Source organism: Solenopsis invicta, chromosome 11 (genome assembly GCF_016802725.1).
Source record: "Solenopsis invicta isolate M01_SB chromosome 11, UNIL_Sinv_3.0, whole genome shotgun sequence".
In the NCBI taxonomy this organism is placed as follows: domain Eukaryota; kingdom Metazoa; phylum Arthropoda; class Insecta; order Hymenoptera; family Formicidae; genus Solenopsis; species Solenopsis invicta.
Genome location: NC_052674.1, coordinates 460,188 through 477,737, shown reverse-complemented (window position 1 = coordinate 477,737; position 17,550 = coordinate 460,188). Strand labels below are relative to the sequence as shown.

General features: G+C 32.3%; 2 protein-coding genes across 4 annotated transcripts; both read right to left on the bottom strand.

The window, feature by feature from the left end:
- Positions 1-5,980: 5,980 nt before the first annotated feature.
- On the bottom strand, positions 5,981-11,602 carry LOC105198796. Of its 2 annotated transcripts, none has more exons than XM_026136270.2 (5): positions 10,035-10,502; positions 9,502-9,650; positions 7,962-8,265; positions 7,504-7,697; positions 5,981-6,553 (listed from the first exon to the last, which is right to left on the bottom strand). In XM_026136270.2, exons 2-5 carry the CDS (start codon positions 9,626-9,628, stop codon positions 6,219-6,221), a joined length of 960 nt encoding a protein of 319 aa, XP_025992055.1. In that variant the 5' UTR covers positions 9,629-9,650; positions 10,035-10,502; the 3' UTR covers positions 5,981-6,218. The 2 variants fall into 2 exon arrangements, with proteins under 2 accessions (XP_025992055.1, XP_039310763.1); XM_039454829.1 differs by lacking the exon at positions 10,035-10,502 and adding an exon at positions 10,584-11,602 and having other exon boundaries at positions 6,219-6,553.
- Positions 11,603-12,306: 704 nt separating this feature from the next.
- LOC105198797 lies at positions 12,307-16,380 on the bottom strand. 2 transcript variants are annotated; one of them, XM_011165637.3, is made up of 4 exons: positions 15,687-16,380; positions 14,770-14,943; positions 13,976-14,274; positions 12,307-13,369 (listed from the first exon to the last, which is right to left on the bottom strand). In XM_011165637.3, the coding sequence occupies exons 1-4, from the start codon at positions 16,327-16,329 to the stop codon at positions 12,947-12,949; spliced, it is 1,539 nt and encodes a 512-aa protein (XP_011163939.1). In that variant the 5' UTR covers positions 16,330-16,380; the 3' UTR covers positions 12,307-12,946. The 2 variants fall into 2 exon arrangements, with proteins under 2 accessions (XP_011163939.1, XP_011163940.1); XM_011165638.3 differs by having other exon boundaries at positions 12,308-13,369; positions 14,770-14,889.
- Positions 16,381-17,550: the final 1,170 nt, after the last annotated feature.

The following is a 17,550-nucleotide window of genomic DNA, read 5'->3' as shown; positions in this document are numbered from 1 at the left end:
CGGGAATTATATAGGGGCCCCCTGCGCGCGACGCGACGGTGGCGCAGATGGCGGGTGGCGATGGCTATGGACGAATGGTAGTGGTGGCCACTTTTGCCTTTAATACAGCTTTGAGAGCGGCCGCAATGGGCCGCAATGGTTACAGCGAGCTGAGTGGGCCCGTTCGGATAATTCCTTGGTAGTGGGATGAATTCGCTCGTGACTACCTTGCAAACGCGCGTAAGAGAAGACGAGACGATACCGAAGCTAAAGCTTGCCGTCCTTTATGCGCAAACTGGTTTTCCCGCGGCGCGACGCGAAGCCTGAGGGCTGGGGGACGCGCAAAGGAGAGCGACGCACGTCGATGTGTACCTGTTCCGAGGGGAGGAGAATGGCATCGTCGTCCTCCTGAGTGCGCGCAAACTGGTTCCCAGCGCGGTACGCCGCTGTGCACGTCGTGCACCGTCTCCGCCGTGTAAATCGGCGTCGTAAACTCGCGAACGACGAGTAGCGGCTCATCGTTCTCGCGCGGCCTTGTGTGTAGGTGCAGCGGCGGCGGCGGCGGCGGCGGCAGCGGCGACGGCGCGCGCGATTCATAACAGCTGCATGGAAACATGCGAGCCCCTTCAGCGCGCACAGTTCTGATGGACCATTACCCACCCGACCTGGCCGCCCGCGAGAACCGTGTCACGGATGTAGAGCACGCACGCCATCCATCCCCGACTCGCGAATGCGTAAGCATCTGCCTTATACGAGCGTGCGACTCGCGCGGGGCACGTTAATCACGCTCTAACCGCATCATTTCACGACGAACCTTCTTTTCGCACTCATGGACTTTTAGGGTAGAGAGATGAGAGACTCGATCACCAGAGCGATGTATAGGAAGGAAAGCTGCGAGATGCGCTGCCTGGGAAAGCTGCGATTAAACGAGCATAGTTCGAGGAAGTTACTGGAGCAGAGGACCCCGGAGCGAGGGAGCGAGGGAGCGAGGGAGCGAGGAAACGAGGAAGCGTCCATGCGCTTAATAAATTAACTCATTTAATTTAATTAATTTTCTTAAAACTCTGAAGAGCACGACGATTGCATATGTCAGATCAACATACTTGAGTAGCGGTGCCATACAGATATACGCATCGGATATACGTTTGTTCCAGAATGACAAGGATTCAGGGTATTGAGGAGAAACTCTATCGGCGCATTCGCGACGCTCGTGCGTGTACAAGCTTATAAACAACATTATATCTAATCACATGATACACACATACGCGCGTACACACGTATGGTCCGACGAACAATCGGGCGACTCTCCGATTCGATTAATTTTACTGCTTCCGTTGTTCCCGATATTGGATTCTTATGGAGAAGTAAGTATCGGATGTGTTCGCTCGTCATTCATTAACTCACTCATAAATCTGCCTACGTCACTTCGATTGCAAAACGAAACCAAAGTGCAAACGTGTAGAAAGCAGCGATGCGTTACAACAATTCCGAGGAAAGTAAAGAGAGGCAAAGAGGCGAGCGAGTGAGCGAGCGAAGGTACTCGTCAACTGCATTGCATGTCGCGTATGACGGATGTACGAGTTAAGTGCTATTTAGGTACCATTCAACAACATCTTCCAATCACCAAAGATCATTAATGTTTTATCAGACTTGTAATACCCATTACACAGCTAATTTATAATAGACAAGGCGTATAGAGGTGAGAAATTTTAGAAAGTAACTATATAATCTGCAAACTGAGCTAAGCATTCACGTGACTGCCAAGAGTCGTATACAAGCTTATTAAATCAAATTTCATTAGCTTGACGATTAATCAAGCCGTACATGATACGGTTTAATTAAATTATAAGCGCTCTGTCTCTCTCTTTCTTTCTAGCTGCTCTCTGTCTTATATTAAAAAAAAGCGAGCTCTGTTATATACACCATGTCTCATCAGACTTATCTGGCAAAGTACATTTTTCAACAGACGAGTATGAAGATGTATAATCCATGAAGAGAGATTATGTCCACATCTTAATGAGGAGTTCGCATAACTCCATCTAATTAATTATAAGGAAGACCGTAGATTTCCATTTATATCTACAATATTTTGTTCCAGGTAAATGATCGCTGTAACTACAGCAAATAAAGCACGCAGTGCATATTTTATTATAAAATTTGTGTCAATTTTTAAAATGGTCGTGTCAAACATTATATATTGTATGTAATATTAAATGTCAAAATAATTTTTACAATCTTGTCAATATTTATATTATAGTTACTAATGCAAATACAAAATGAAGATATATAGCTGTTCGGCCAGACGTATCTGCGCGAAATAATATTTAAAACCATGATCTTAAGTATCTCTTAAATAAATCGAATACTGTTAACTGGATGGATAATGAGGCGTGGGGGAGATCGAGGAAAACTACCATATCCGCCTCTCTCGTTCTTGAATTCAGCCCGTTTTCTCGTAAAAGCGACTTTCGCAGTACAGAGGTCAACGTCGCGACCTAGCCGCGAAAGCTCGTCCATATATACGTTAACCGATCTTTCTCCACGCAAACTGTGCGCGCCATCGTGAGACCAAGGCGTTCGCAAGAACGAGTGTTTTGGTGCTCCGTGCACCGTTACGTCGAATTCCGGACGGGCATTTCGTCAGGATCCTGAAAGTACGCTTCGTTCGGAAAAAAGTCGCGTGATATAAAATGCAAAACTACATACTCGTATCATGCAAAATTATTTTGTCATTATTTTTGTCATATGGAAAAATTACTTTTTTTAATTGCTTTGTTATTTATCTTTATTAACTTTAAAATATTATATATATATATATATAATAAATTTTATAAAATAGTAAACATTAACTGCAAATGATGTCGCGAGAAGATATGTGACTTGATAAAATATAGTCTTGCGTAAATGTCTTCTCTTAATTTGCATATACACCTAGCTCTTACAAGCACATCAGCTGTTTAGGTCGACACTCATAACATGCGATAACTTGGAACCGTTGTACGATGATGAAAAAAGATAGGACAGTGAAAAGATTCAAACTGAAGGAGCACAATGTTATCAATCAGATCTACTAATATGATACATTAACAATTATTATTTGGTACGTGTAACTGTACAGTACAGTGGCACATTGTTGCTTACAGTTGAAGCGAATTATGTGTTTCCTCGAAGGAAATGAAATCGGAATGGAATGGAATGGTATAGTATGGTATGGTATGATATGGTATGGCATGAAACTGCAGAAAATATACAGAAGAAAGTTTTTATTCCTCACAAGGAAACTTCTGGCAATTTAATAGAAAAACCTAGCCACTAATAGTCGAAATGTCAGATGGCCCATTTTATATGCGAGCATCGCTTTCACTGCACTGTCATTACGATACGCGTGAGCATTAATGTCCCCAGTAATTCAACATAGATATGCTGGCGAATCTAAGAAAATTTGTGTTATTATAAATGCACTAGTTCGCACGTGCTACTACGTTTTCTTTGCAACACCATGGTCAAATAATTGCATACGTCATAATCTTCTTTCACTTCCGCGATCGTCGTACATAGAAAGATTAATTATCTTTTCTGTCAAATACAAATTATCATATTAAAGTATCATGCATTGTATTGGAAAATGTCTAGTATAACATAAGATATCCTTTAATACAGTATTCTCTTTATTTTCCATTGATTAATTTTTCATTAAATAATCAATTAATATAAAAAATATTATAAATAGATGAAACATCAGATTTGTGATTGTTTTAATGTAATTTAATCACTATTAATCGCATCAATAATTTAGTATCTAAAAGAAAAAAGATTTAACATAAGATAATGTTCTTATTATTATTTTAATTTTTATCATCATTATTACTGTAATTACAGTATACATATTTCTATTTCTCTCTCTCTTTCTCTCTCTTTAAGCATATTTCTTCCGTTTTTACAAAAAAACATGATTTATATAATATGACGCATTTTTGAAGTGTTAGGAATGACACGTATTTCTATCGAAATGTTTTCCGTATATCGCAGAATGATCGGCCGCTTCCGGTCTTCTCGGCAAACGAGGCCACTTGGTCAGCGGGTCCGTTCTATTCGATTCTCTGGATCGCGAGTGAGAATCGTATCGGACCGGTTCGCGCACAAGATAGTTCCCCGTTGTGCACCTGAGAGAGAACCGGTGTAACATCGCACACAGTATTTTCACGCAATTAAAGACATTTCAACAATAGTCAACTATCTACAAGTGATTCTACTGTCAGGCATGTAGACAGTATTTTTAGGTGACGATATTATTTAAACACATTATAAACTTGTAAATTTATATTTTATATTTTATATATAAATTTACTATTATAGACACTAAAGTTTCTACATCTTTTACTGTTAATTGTGTTATTATTAAAATAATAACAAAGTGTAACTATGTTATACTTTGTTATTATTTTAATAGAAAATTTCTAATCTTATTCAATTAAAAATTTATAATACACTTTATATTCCCTTTATACAATTTTACATACAAACAATAAATTTGTGTATCAAATTTTTATTTTTCTTGAGTACTTATGTTTAAAATTAGATAAAAAATATATTGCTTTAATTATATACCTTTCTTCGATATGTACAGAACTTGGAAGTAGCTTGGATGCTTGTTATTAATGTTAATCTAAACGGTTTAAATTTAATTTAAACGGTCATCATAGTGAAAAGGATGAAATGAGTTAATGGTTAAGTAATAAGCCTATTGATGATGTATGTAAAATCGACTCGTGCAAGAGTTATAAACGCTGTTGATTATGTTAAATCTTTTACCGGAAGAGAGAATTCTTGACAAAAATTAGTGTTTCCTGAATTTAAAAATCTTCGGTATCAAAAAACTAAAAGTTAAAAAATAATTTCTCAAAAAATCAAACATTTATAGTGCAATACTTTAATAAATTTGTAATTAATAACTTTTTTTTAATAAAAATATTAAAATAATTTTAAAGACTGTTTAATATTAACTTGATATTGAACGAATTAAACTCCAGGAAAATAAAATATAAATACATACAATAATTTATCCACTTAATTTTAAGTGTATTAATTTATAGATTGATATGTATCACTACTTACGATTTGATATTATGGTGCACAGATTACTAAAGCTTTACCTTATTCTTTTAATGATACATGTCGATTATTGTTAGTTTTCACCTAAAAGAAATTTTATAGAAAGTTTGTAATATAGAGATATATGTATACATTGTTTTCATTTTAATAGAAATTAGAAGACAATTAAGTGTGTTCTCTTTTACTTAATTTTATGTCATAATTATTAACCCAATTCCGATAATTCTTATAGTCTCAATGAACAAATTAATCATAACACGCAAACATGCTTTGCATCGATTCTCGAAATTGCGAGCGATATCAAAAGTAGCACAGGAATAATAGGTAGAAACTAAGACAATATGAAAGCCAATTGTGCACTATTATACGTGTGCGTATATAGAAAGATTCAAATATTTCTGACAATAAATATAAACGGAATATCTTAAATTTTTAATTTTAAATTATTTTAAATATTGACATAAAGTTTTAATTGTAAATATAATTAACTTAAATGAATAAGAATCAAATTGCAATACGATATAATAAATAAACAAAAATTGATACAGTAAAATTGTAATAAATTTATATTTTAGTACTTTAATTGAAAAAGAAAATATATGAATTTACATATGTACACTTTAATTATATATGCAATATAATTACACATATATACATATTTTAACTATTGATATAAAAACTTATATATATATATATATATATATATATATATATATATATATATATACATATATATATATATATATATATATATATATACTATATAAATTAAAATAAAAAAAAAACAGATTGCGATATGATAAATATAGAAAGAATGATATAGCAAAATTAAAATAGTAAATTTATATTTCAATGTATTTTTATTAAAAAAAAAAAGAATATACAAACTCAAACATTCACTCTTTAATTACACATACACATCATATTAGAATTACATTGCGTATGACTTAGTATATGTATATGTTATATGACTTAGTAAATGAAAAAGTATGCTTTATAATAATGCAATTCATAATTTAAGCATCAAAATCTTTTGTCGATATTTTGTATATATAAATAACCTTCTAAAAATTTAATTATTCGACCAAAATTCTTCTTTTTAACATTTTGATAAGTAAATCAATAGATTAGGATTTATAATGCTGGTATCCACGGTATGCCAAATCTTGACCATAGGAATTTATATTTCCATATTGATCTCCATGATAATCAAAGTTCGAATATGAATCGTAAGGAGATTGAGCGACTCCGTTTTTAGTGTACACTGGAGGATAATAATTTGGATACGGTTTGTAAAACTTCAAAAAACCTATTATACCAGGTATGAGGATCACCAATAGTCCAAGGAATTTTTTGAATGAAGCTAATCCCAAAATCAAAGGCAATAATAGTAATAGCTTCACCTTGAAAAGTTTTACAATAAGCAAGAACGGTATAAGAAATTTCCTGAGTCGATGACGAGCTAAAACAGATTTCAAATTTATGTTTAGTGAATAATTAGTTTCCATTAAAAATTATTTAATAAACTTAAATAATTTAATTACTATAAAACTCCGTTTATATACACTCCGTTTACAGATAAACATTCGTGCTCAGTTTCAAATATATAAACTTATAACTGAACTCAATATTATTCTTTTACGAATAATTTAGATAATAAAAATTCAACATATTTGACTTCTAAATCAGCTCCTATTATCGAAATTCTAATGGGTACTGATAAAGGAGACAACAAATAGCCTCTTTAGCCTCAAAACAGTTATGTTTCTTGACATGTTTGGATAAACATAGTATATAATCTAATCTTGCTTTTCATTTTTTAAATAATTTTGACTGTCAAACAAATTAGATAAAGACTGCAATTTTGAAATTAAAATAATTTATCGTTACTTAACTATGTGTATAATTATTTAATAAAATGTTTAAAAAAACAAAGGTATATATAAGACGTTTATTAAGAATAATATATGTATTTTTTTTATATGTAAATAATATTTAGATTAAAGTTAATAAAAGATGATCATTTAATATATAGAGCTGTTTTATATTTTGTAATAAATAATTTATCTAATAGAAAAACTAACTTTTTAAATAAAGTACATGAAAATATAGATTTCATTAATTTCGAACAAATTAGAAAATTAATTGACTATGATGCACAATGGCATTCCATTATTACATATTATGCATAAGTGCGTCTTGGATAAAAATTAAAGAATGTCATAATAAAATAAAGAAAATAATTTTTTTTCAGATAAATAATTTAAATTGTCCAAATATAAAAATTTACGAGCATTCTGTGCTTAAACATATCACGTACTTGGATTTTATAAACATTTTTTTAACATCATCTACCGTTGAAAACATTTAAAAACATTTTCTCTGATGTAATAATTTTAAATAAATACTTACAGAATAGTGTATCCTTCTTGTCTTCAAGTGTATCGATTTCATCAGCGATTTCATTTAAAAATCTTGGTTTATACGCATCATTAAGATCATTCTCTTCCTCAGGAATGGTCAATTCAAAAGACATTGTTTTAACAAATCTTTCCATCTTCCTTTTCATAAAATTAACCATTTCATCCCATTCTGTTTCTCCGGATCTGTTCAACATATTTCATACTTAATTATAAAAATATGCAATTTATTATATTTTATTAATAATTCAAACATTTATTCCAATATTATCAAAACATTTAGAAAGATTATTTACGATTATTTCTTAGACGTACATAAATTAAATATTTCTTTTTACATATAACGATTTGTGCGACTAAGAAATGCACGAATAACTTTTCTAAATACACACACAAATGTGCGCGCATACACATATATATTTTCGTGTACTTTTAAAAGTAATGACGTACCTAGGCTCGTTGGAATATTCGTACGGCTGACGATGTACTTCCGTTACTACTTGTTCAGACATTCGCTTAATTCGAATATTATCGTTTAAGGAATATTCGGCATGATCGAAAAAATCCGAAAAATAATTTAATGCTCGTGATTTGAAACATTCCGCTAAATCACCAGTTAAACAACGTTCATTAACCTTTGCCAAGTACGGATCAATATTTCGCCCAGTTCCAAGACCAATATAATTGAATAAATCTTCTACATGTTGAACAGGATTAAACCCTCTCTGTTGCGATGACGGTTTTTTGAGATTTTCTGAAATTATAAATTTATATATAATTCTAGTCATTATAATTTCACTTTCTACTTATAATTTCATTATTTTTAACAAAATATTATAAAGTTAAAAATAAAAAATAATAAAAATAAGTTATAACAATTGACATTTTCCTCAATATTGTTAATATCATAAAAAATATATAATTTATCTAAAACTAGATATTTTTTTGAAAATTTTATATTATATAACAAATTAAACATTTAAGTGTTAAGTATTATTAACAAAAATTTGGTTATAAATATTTGATTTATTTTATCATTGTCACGTGTATACTTGATGCAATACGCGACTCTTGATAATAGAGGAGAAGAGGGTACTATGGCTCCTGTCGACAATATGGCTACCCCTATTATTTCCGTTATTAGATGATGTATTCTAACAATTGTTTATTCGTTTAGTACCCGCCGTTTTTTAGTGATGCTAATATTTCAATACATAATGACTGACAATTATTATAAAGCATTTTTACTTTTGAGCACGTCTAAATTTTTTCAAGGTACACTTTTAACCTTTAATTACATACACTTCCTCGTTATTCTTAAACTTGAGTATATTGTCACACGAAGGTACATACACTCGAGTGTTTTTTTGTTATTTAACTTTTTATTCGGCCGTATACATTTCGAGTTATACAAAGTTAAATCAATAACATGGAATTTTGTCAATATAGTTTTTTAAGCAAAATTTTTATATCGAAATATTTCTTCAATAAATTGATTATTATTTTAGAGAGCGGTGTTTAAAAACATTAGAGACATTTATGTTTGTTGTTCAATGTTAAACAGAGACAAAATGATATTTTTAATAAAGTTTCTAATGGTATTTCTAAAACTTCTAAACGCAGGAAAATTCTAAATCAAGAAAATTCTAAACAATGAAAAATTAAAAATATATAATTTTGTAACAAGGTACTGTGTTTCTTTTAAACAAAATTAATTTTTTTTCAATTATTTTTATGGATAGCCATATTACAACCACTTTTTTTTCTTCTACCGATTATGCAGTGCATTTGGTTTTTATAAATCACGTCCTATATAACAAATATGTCATTACTTTGAGTCTAAAATCTGTCAAACAACATTCTGATGAATGTAACTGTTCAAGTTTCAATAGAAAATATTAATTATAAACAAAGTTATTTAATAAAATATAAATGGATGCCATATTACTTTTTTCTCCTCTAATTAAAAAACAATTTTAAAATATCTTACCTTGTGTATCTATCTGATGTTCAGTATCAGAATCCTGAAACGTAATTTTCCCAGCAGACTGACAGCATGCCAACAAAGACAATACCAAAAGAATTCCTGGAATTACCAACAACCGCTGCAGTTGCATTCTGCTCTTTTCTTTACACCACCTGCACACACACACATACACACAATCATGGATCTGTTAAAAAAATATAATATAATAATTTTTATAATAAAAGATACATTGGAAGATAGAAATCACCATATCGATACAATCGATTAACATTTATCTGCCATTTCTAAAACAATACATGGACTATTGTCAAATACTCCATTTGATTGTCACATTCAAATTACTTTTGTGATATTTTTAACACTTTTTTATTTGGCAATAATAAAATCAACGTTGAAATATGTTAAATAAACAGTTGTATTACTTTTAAACACAAGATAGAGCAACGTCCGGAACGTTTATGTTTTTAAAGAAACGGGACTTTTCAAAATAACTTAAATATAATCGAGGAAAATTAAAATATGATTAGATATCTCACCAAACTGTCAAATCGTGATTCGATATTCCTTACGTGACATCCTTGTCAAAAAAACGTACTCGTGATGACGCTCAAACAGCACTCGCAGGTTTACGGAATCGACTGTTGGCAGTCGGCGCGCTGGTTCTCCAAGTGCCGTTAGATGAGCGCACCAATCAGAAGTAAAGGATGAAAGCAAGCGGGATTCTGATTCCAATTTCTGATCACGCGCGCGCATTCCATTTGAATAATAATAGTAATATATGTCGCAGAGTCATCTTTATGACAACAAATCTTTCATTTAAGTTGCAAAATTGTAAAATAAATTTTTCTTCCACCACATTTCATAATTAGGAATTGTAACGATATTGGTGAGTTTCTTTTAAACTTTGATGAAACAATGAGTATATCAAGATTTTATAAACGAACAAATAGTAAATCTAGGAGTGATATAATAAATTAAAAGCAATTAAAACAAATTTTAAACTACTTAGTCGACAGAAATAGCTGCTAAAGAAAAGAGATAAAAATGAAAAATAATTTAAAAAATATTAAACTTTCTTAACTTACCTTACTAATTGAGAACCAGAGTAAAAAGGAAGAATTATATAAATTAGACGTTTGGCAATCAATGAATACCAATGGACTATGAATTTTTCACAATACGTACTGGACACCGTTTCAACCGAAAGTTAAATGACACGCTTTGACACACCATCTTTGTATTTATATGAATGTATTACCGAGTTCAGAGAGGGGATAGAATCCGTAAGTCATTCCCAGAACAACGAACGAGAAGATTTGGAAAAATTGAGAGTGAAAGTGGTGCCCGGAATAAGAACAGGAACTAGGTAGACTTGAGAAATGGAAACGGAAGGTGCATCGCGGAGGGAGGAAGTCACTGAACTTTCATTTCCATCTTATATAAACCAACGTGCGTCATAGCCATATTAGGGGACACGATTCTTTAGTCACCAATCTCTGTTTTTTCGCACCGTAAGATGATTCTTAAGCCATAAATCACTTTCTTATATATACGAGATAACATTTATTTTTTCTATGACAGGCAGTCTTTTATAATTTCATCCGTTATAAAATATTTGATTTATCACAATGAGAGTAACGTAATTCATATTTTTAATTAAAAAATGAACTTCTTTTCTTGTTCTTATTGTTTTATGTTTTCAACAGGATTTTGATTACATAAATGCTTATGTCGTACGCTGACTCATTGCGCTGCCTTACTTGGGAGAAACCCGCGTGACGTCATAAAATCTTTTACTGACGTACTCTGTACAATCAATTTAAAAATATATCATGCAATTAACAGAATAATCGCACTTTTTTAATAAAATTACAATCACCCTAAACATACATGCGCTCTGCGCAACACGTTTCTCGCTCAGATTGCATAAATTATAATAGTATCTTCATCCTCACGTCACATAAATAAATAAATATCCAGAATTATTATCAATCGCAAAATTAAATCTTGTATACAAAATAGTATTCAATAAATAAATAAATATAAATTAAATATGCAATAATTTTAATATTTTATTTTAATAATTTTAATATTTGTCATTAAATAATTATTTATTTATGTCATTAAAAACTATTTAACAATCATTCATTTGTGTAAATATTTTTTGAGGAAATCATTTCATACATCATAATTTTTCTTTAATATTTGAAAATCTTTTGAGCAAGTTAAATTCAATAAAAATATATTTTAACGTAATTACTAATCGTAAAATTCTCAAGATTCTCTTATGAAAAAATAAATTTCTTCAATAATTTTCATATTAAAATCATAAAGCTCATTTCTATTTTTAAATCGCTTTGTTACGTGAGAAGTAGATTGAATGTACCCGTCTCGTAATCTAAAGCGAAACATTATGTAAATCGAGATGCTCTTGATTGTTTCAACACACAGTTTCTATTTTCTAAAATGCTTAAACAATAATATTAATATTGGCTTGCCAATAATTATGTCGGTATGCCCAAATGTGTATGTGTGTGTGTATGTGTGTGCGTGCGTGCGTGTATTTATAAGAGAGAAGGTGCAATCACTATTTTACATAAAAAATTCCCACTTTTGTTGCATTTTGTAGTTAACAATATGCCATCAAGTGCATTTATCGTTAAATATGTTTTAAAACAGAATTTAAATAATATAGTATAAATAACATAATAAGCAATTGAAGAACCTTTATTAAAAGCTTTGATAAATAAAATTTTCTAATTTTCAATTATTTAAACATTTTAATTATTTCTGATAAAATGTATTTTAATTATTATTTAATTCCAATTATTATAAATTAAAATCTAAATTTTTGCAGCAATAATCAATAATAATTATGAGATTTTATTATATATTTACATGCTGCTATACTTAATATCGACATCGAGTCTACAAACGATAATTCAGGAAACTGTGTATGGTACATCAAGAGCTTACAGTTTAGTTACAGAAGTTGAAGGTTCGAATAATGGCGGATTAAGACTGTCTCGAGAGCTTCAAACGCAAATCAATTTCCGATTCTTTTGTCTAAGGTGCAACCTAAAATTTAAAACATTTTTGAAAATTTAAATATTTTTTATGCTACAATTTAGTATAAAAGTTAATAAATAGTTAATTTTGGAAGAAAGAAAAAGCGAAACTTTGCATCTCGAAGCCTCGTACGAGTGTGCTTCGTGCGACCGTAGTAATCCACCACTAAGAATACCTTACTTTACTTACGCGCAATATCTATGAACGAATGTTCAATCATTAGAGCAAACGCTAAAACTTTTCAGCGATTGCACTAGTGCATCCAATCAGAACTATAGGCCACTGTTACTAAAGCTCGCACGAAACGATGTGAGAAGCTTCCTTTCTCCTTCGCATTTGCGATTATTAAGAGCAATAACGAAAGTAAGTTAGGACGTTCTCAAATCTTTCTCGCTTGTACGAGCTTGTTAATATCTTGGTACGTCGCGAGCATCGCTTGATTTTGCTTCAAGCTTTGATCTTCACGAGCGTTCGCACAATTCGCATAGATCTCTTCGCACTTGACGCCGTCCTGACCGTCCTTGGCGGCCTTCATGTATCTGAAGAACCGCAGAACGTCGGGATTGTCGCTACTGGGTTTCCTCAATTCGTTCAGCTCTCTAGATAGCTGAGCGGAGACCAGATTCGAGTATGGCGCGTAACGCGCGGGACTTCGATACATCGCGCACACCGCGTACTCCCTGCAGCCTTCCGTATTGTGGCCGAGACGAGAGAAAACGGCGTCCAGACGTGACAGCAGGGGCGAGTAGAACGGGTCGTAGTTCGTCAAAAGCAAAGAACTCGTCGGGATCTCGTGGAAGACCTGCAGCCAATAATCAATATGCATGTTTACAGCTACGTATACTTGATGTTCCCTGTATCCGTTACACGCGCGACTAGGTGTCGCACGAGTTAAAACGAAGCAAACAAAGAAGTGGGTCGCGCGAATCTCAATGACGGATGTCGATAGCCGAATAGTACCAAAAGTAGGAAGCATAACCATTTCCGTTCATCGACGGTGTTAAAGTAGCAAAAAAAGACGTTTATTCCAATGGCATACTTACCCGTTTCAATATTGAATCAAATGTTAACAAACAGTCGTTTCGAACTATCTGCGACAGCGTTAGGTAATATGTATAAATCAACATGCAAATCTCCTGTTAGTTGGAATAATTCGATAAAAATTATTATTACTATTACGCAATCAAGGATTCCATTAAATATTCATAATAAAAGTCTTCATAATTATAATTTATAGCTTCATTTAAACTTGCTCGTTTTAAACGTATAAATTGCATTAATATATTATCAGAATCCAAAAAAAAGAAAGTGGTACAGCAGCGATTTGAAAGCTATGCGTTTAATCTATGATGAGAAAACATACAAGATTTGTGCAAGTAATTACGCATTACTCATTCGAAAAGCTCACCTTAAAATCCTGTTTCTTAGAAAGTCCGTGAGCAGCCACGTGTCGCGTGTAATAACGATCCGAAAGTGCATTCGCGTGAGATATTCTCGAATCAACGAATCCGTAGCGAGATGCAATATCTGGAGTTTTTTGCGTCTGCATCATGCTCTCGTCATACATGGCGGAGGCTGGTAACGTGCCTACTGGTTGTCGCGTCAGATAATCGTCGTTATAAAGATCAGCATTATCTTTGAACTCGAAACTTTCTTCCGATCCCGCCACAGGTGCGGCATGCGAAGATTGTGCGAAGGAGGAAACACCTGTAATTTGTACGTAATTTGTATGTATTTACACTTTTAGTTCAGGATGCTTCCTCAATTAATATTAATGATACTGTGTGAACTTCACAAGTACAAAAGAAACGGAGAAATCATTTTCTCAACAAAGATCCAATTTCTACATTTTACAATAATCTTCAATTTCACATCACAATTTTTCTTATTTCTTCATACCTCAAGATACATAACAAAAGGAAAATCTATTAAAAATTCAGTAAAAATTTATATTATAAAGTTATATTTCTGCAATTAGTGAAATTGTGAAAACTTTAGTTATTAATTTTATACTATTAAATAATGTCATACGTAAACATTGATGTTACATAAATTAGATTATACTTACCATCTGGTACGAATACTTATAATATATTCTTTTTATATAAAGAAATAAAATATAATCACGATTATCAATCACTACGAATTGTTCCGAAATATTTTTACTTTCGTAATAAGATTAACTATACGCAAATTACGTACCTTTTCCAACGATATTACCAATGCTGCCAATGATACTTGGTAGGAAGAGAGCAAGTAGCACGCTCTTAAGTATCTGTACGCCGAAGAACAAGGGTAGCAAGAGCTTCTTGAGACCAAATGCTAGAAAACCAAGCCCGAATCCTGTTAAAAAGGTACTCTTTCCCTGAAACACGGCTGAAAGCAAAAGTACCAGCTTGTTAAAGCCCTGCGGTTAGCCCTGAAAGCCATGCTGCAAGCAGCATCTTTTTTCATATTCTACCTCTCCAAGTCCACGTGCCACGCGTTTTGCTGAAACACTCCACGTGTAAATAAAAATTCATCATAATTATAATTAATTAATTTGACTGCTCACACAATGTTATACACGCCTCATTTTTCCTCATACCCGTTTTGTCGTTGGTTTAGTTTGCATTTTTGCCAATTAGCATGGACCCAACCTCGTTACATGATTTAACTCCAAAAAGCCAATTCATAAAGTTAAAGCTTTCTCTCACACCCTAATTTTATTTATGCCAGATCGTGTTTACGAGCGTACTAGATCCGTTGCTTATCAGATAGTTAAAAAATTATTGTAATTGAATAGTTTATTTGTAAAAAGATGAAATTTTTAGAAAAAATATTTTGAAAAATTATGTATTTATATAAAAAGACTATAAAATTATCTTGAAAGGTGGAAATGATAAAGATTGCGTTATTTTCATTTAATAGAAACATTTTCCTTTCTAATAAACTGCTAGATTACTCTCACTCCGCAATTAGAGATTACGCAATTTCTTTATAATGAGCATCGCACCATACGGATGATAATTAATATAATATCGGCGGTAGTTTGAAAAAATCCACCTTTCTTGTCGGCAAAAGTAACGGCACTAGTACACACGCGACAAAAATCTGTAGCAAGCGGTCTAGAAACTCACAACCGAAGAACGTCCTGGCTTTGCTGGCGAGATTCAGATCCTTGTTCAGCCGTATCTTCATCACGTGTGTCCTGGCATAATGATGAACCTTGTCCAGAAGATTCAAATTCGGATCAACGTCTCTCTTTCGATCGTCACACGCGGGTAGGTTTGCCTCAGGATTTTTTACAATTTGTACAGATTCCGTTACGTTATAGGTGTCAACCCTCGAAAGTTGATCTAAAAAGTTCGAAAAGTCCTTCCGTATACAGGAGACTGTAAGCTTTCCTCTGCATTCGCTCGAATTTGGTAGAAAGTGATCGATCGTTGAATTTATTTCAATTGGATTAGCAGTAACGTTGGCCATCCTTGTAGGCTCGATCTGATAATTTGCTTTGTCATCCACGTGAATGTCGAATTTCGTTGGTTTTCCATAAAAATTGTGCGGATGATCATGAAGAAATTCGTCAGTTTTGTTTTCAGATTCATGAGAGAGCGACACCTCATTCTCCTCGACGATGTCGTCATCGTGGTGCGCGGTCTCGTTCAAGGACGTAACCTCCGTGTGGACCTTGACCCCCACGACAGAATGAAGACACGCTATAGCCAACAGCACAATTGAAAATATCGTGGCTGCTCTCCCTTTTGCCATTGTCCGATCCATGAAAAAGGCACCTGGCGCTTGTCTATTGGCTAGCTACAGTTATTACGAAAGGAGAACTGCATCTCGACCCGCGGTTCCGTTTTCTGAAATGAGATGAATAAATCATAAATCGTGAAGCAAGATTAGAAGCTTTAAGATCAAATACATCAAATAATGAATACAAAATTATAATGCTAATTCTATAATTAAAAAATCGATTAAAAAAAAACAGAAAAGATATAAATTTTGAAAAGTAAATTTGTATAGACGTGTAAAAAATAATTTTATAATGTTTCTTCTAAAAGAAAAATTGTTTGAAAGAATTGCCATACTACCTATCAATTTATACTTTCAAATTTTTTGAACTTTATTGACTTCTCAGAATTAATAAAGAAAATACATAACAGTACTGTATGAAAAAATATATTAAGTACACTAGTAACGAAATGGTATTCTATCAGGGTTGGCAGAATTCCAGATTTTTTGATAAAGTCCATGGCAGTGATAAAAAAATCGATAGTTTCGAGAAAACAACAAAAATCTGGACCTTTTTAAAAACAATAAAATAAATAAAAATTTTTATCCTTAAGCAATTTGTTTAGATTCTTACGACTCTTCCATTCCTTTTGATTATCTTCTGATTTATCTTAATCTATTAAATTATTGCTTTTATCTTATAACCTTTTAACACTTTTGAAAATGTTATATCAGGGACTTTTGCACTTAATATTTCACGAGCAATGCTTAATGTTATCAACAGAATAGGATTCAAAACGGAGTATCTTTGTGTTTTCCTAATGTATTTTTCGTATTATTATGTTAAATGATCAGCAATTTATTAATTACAGCAAAAATATTCTTATTGTATAAAGCATATAAATATATTATAATATTCAATAGTCATTTATATAGTTTTTTGCCAGTTTATAGAATAAAATTCGGAATTTACTATAGGTTTTTCCGCATACTGCACTTTTTCTACCAACCCTGCGTTCTAGACAACTCGGAAAAACTTAATTATGCTACATTAGTTTTGCAGATTCATCCTTTACAAGTAGTCAGCTGATTCTTTCATCCATGTGAGTAAATTGCATGCTAAAATGGTACTACGTATTTATGATAAATTAAATAAGTTCTATTTCTAACAATGTATTGATATCTGCTACTTGTAAGCTATTGTTTTATTTTTAAAAATTAATATTTTTAATATTCTTCTTTTCAGTCAATAATTAATTACCAAAA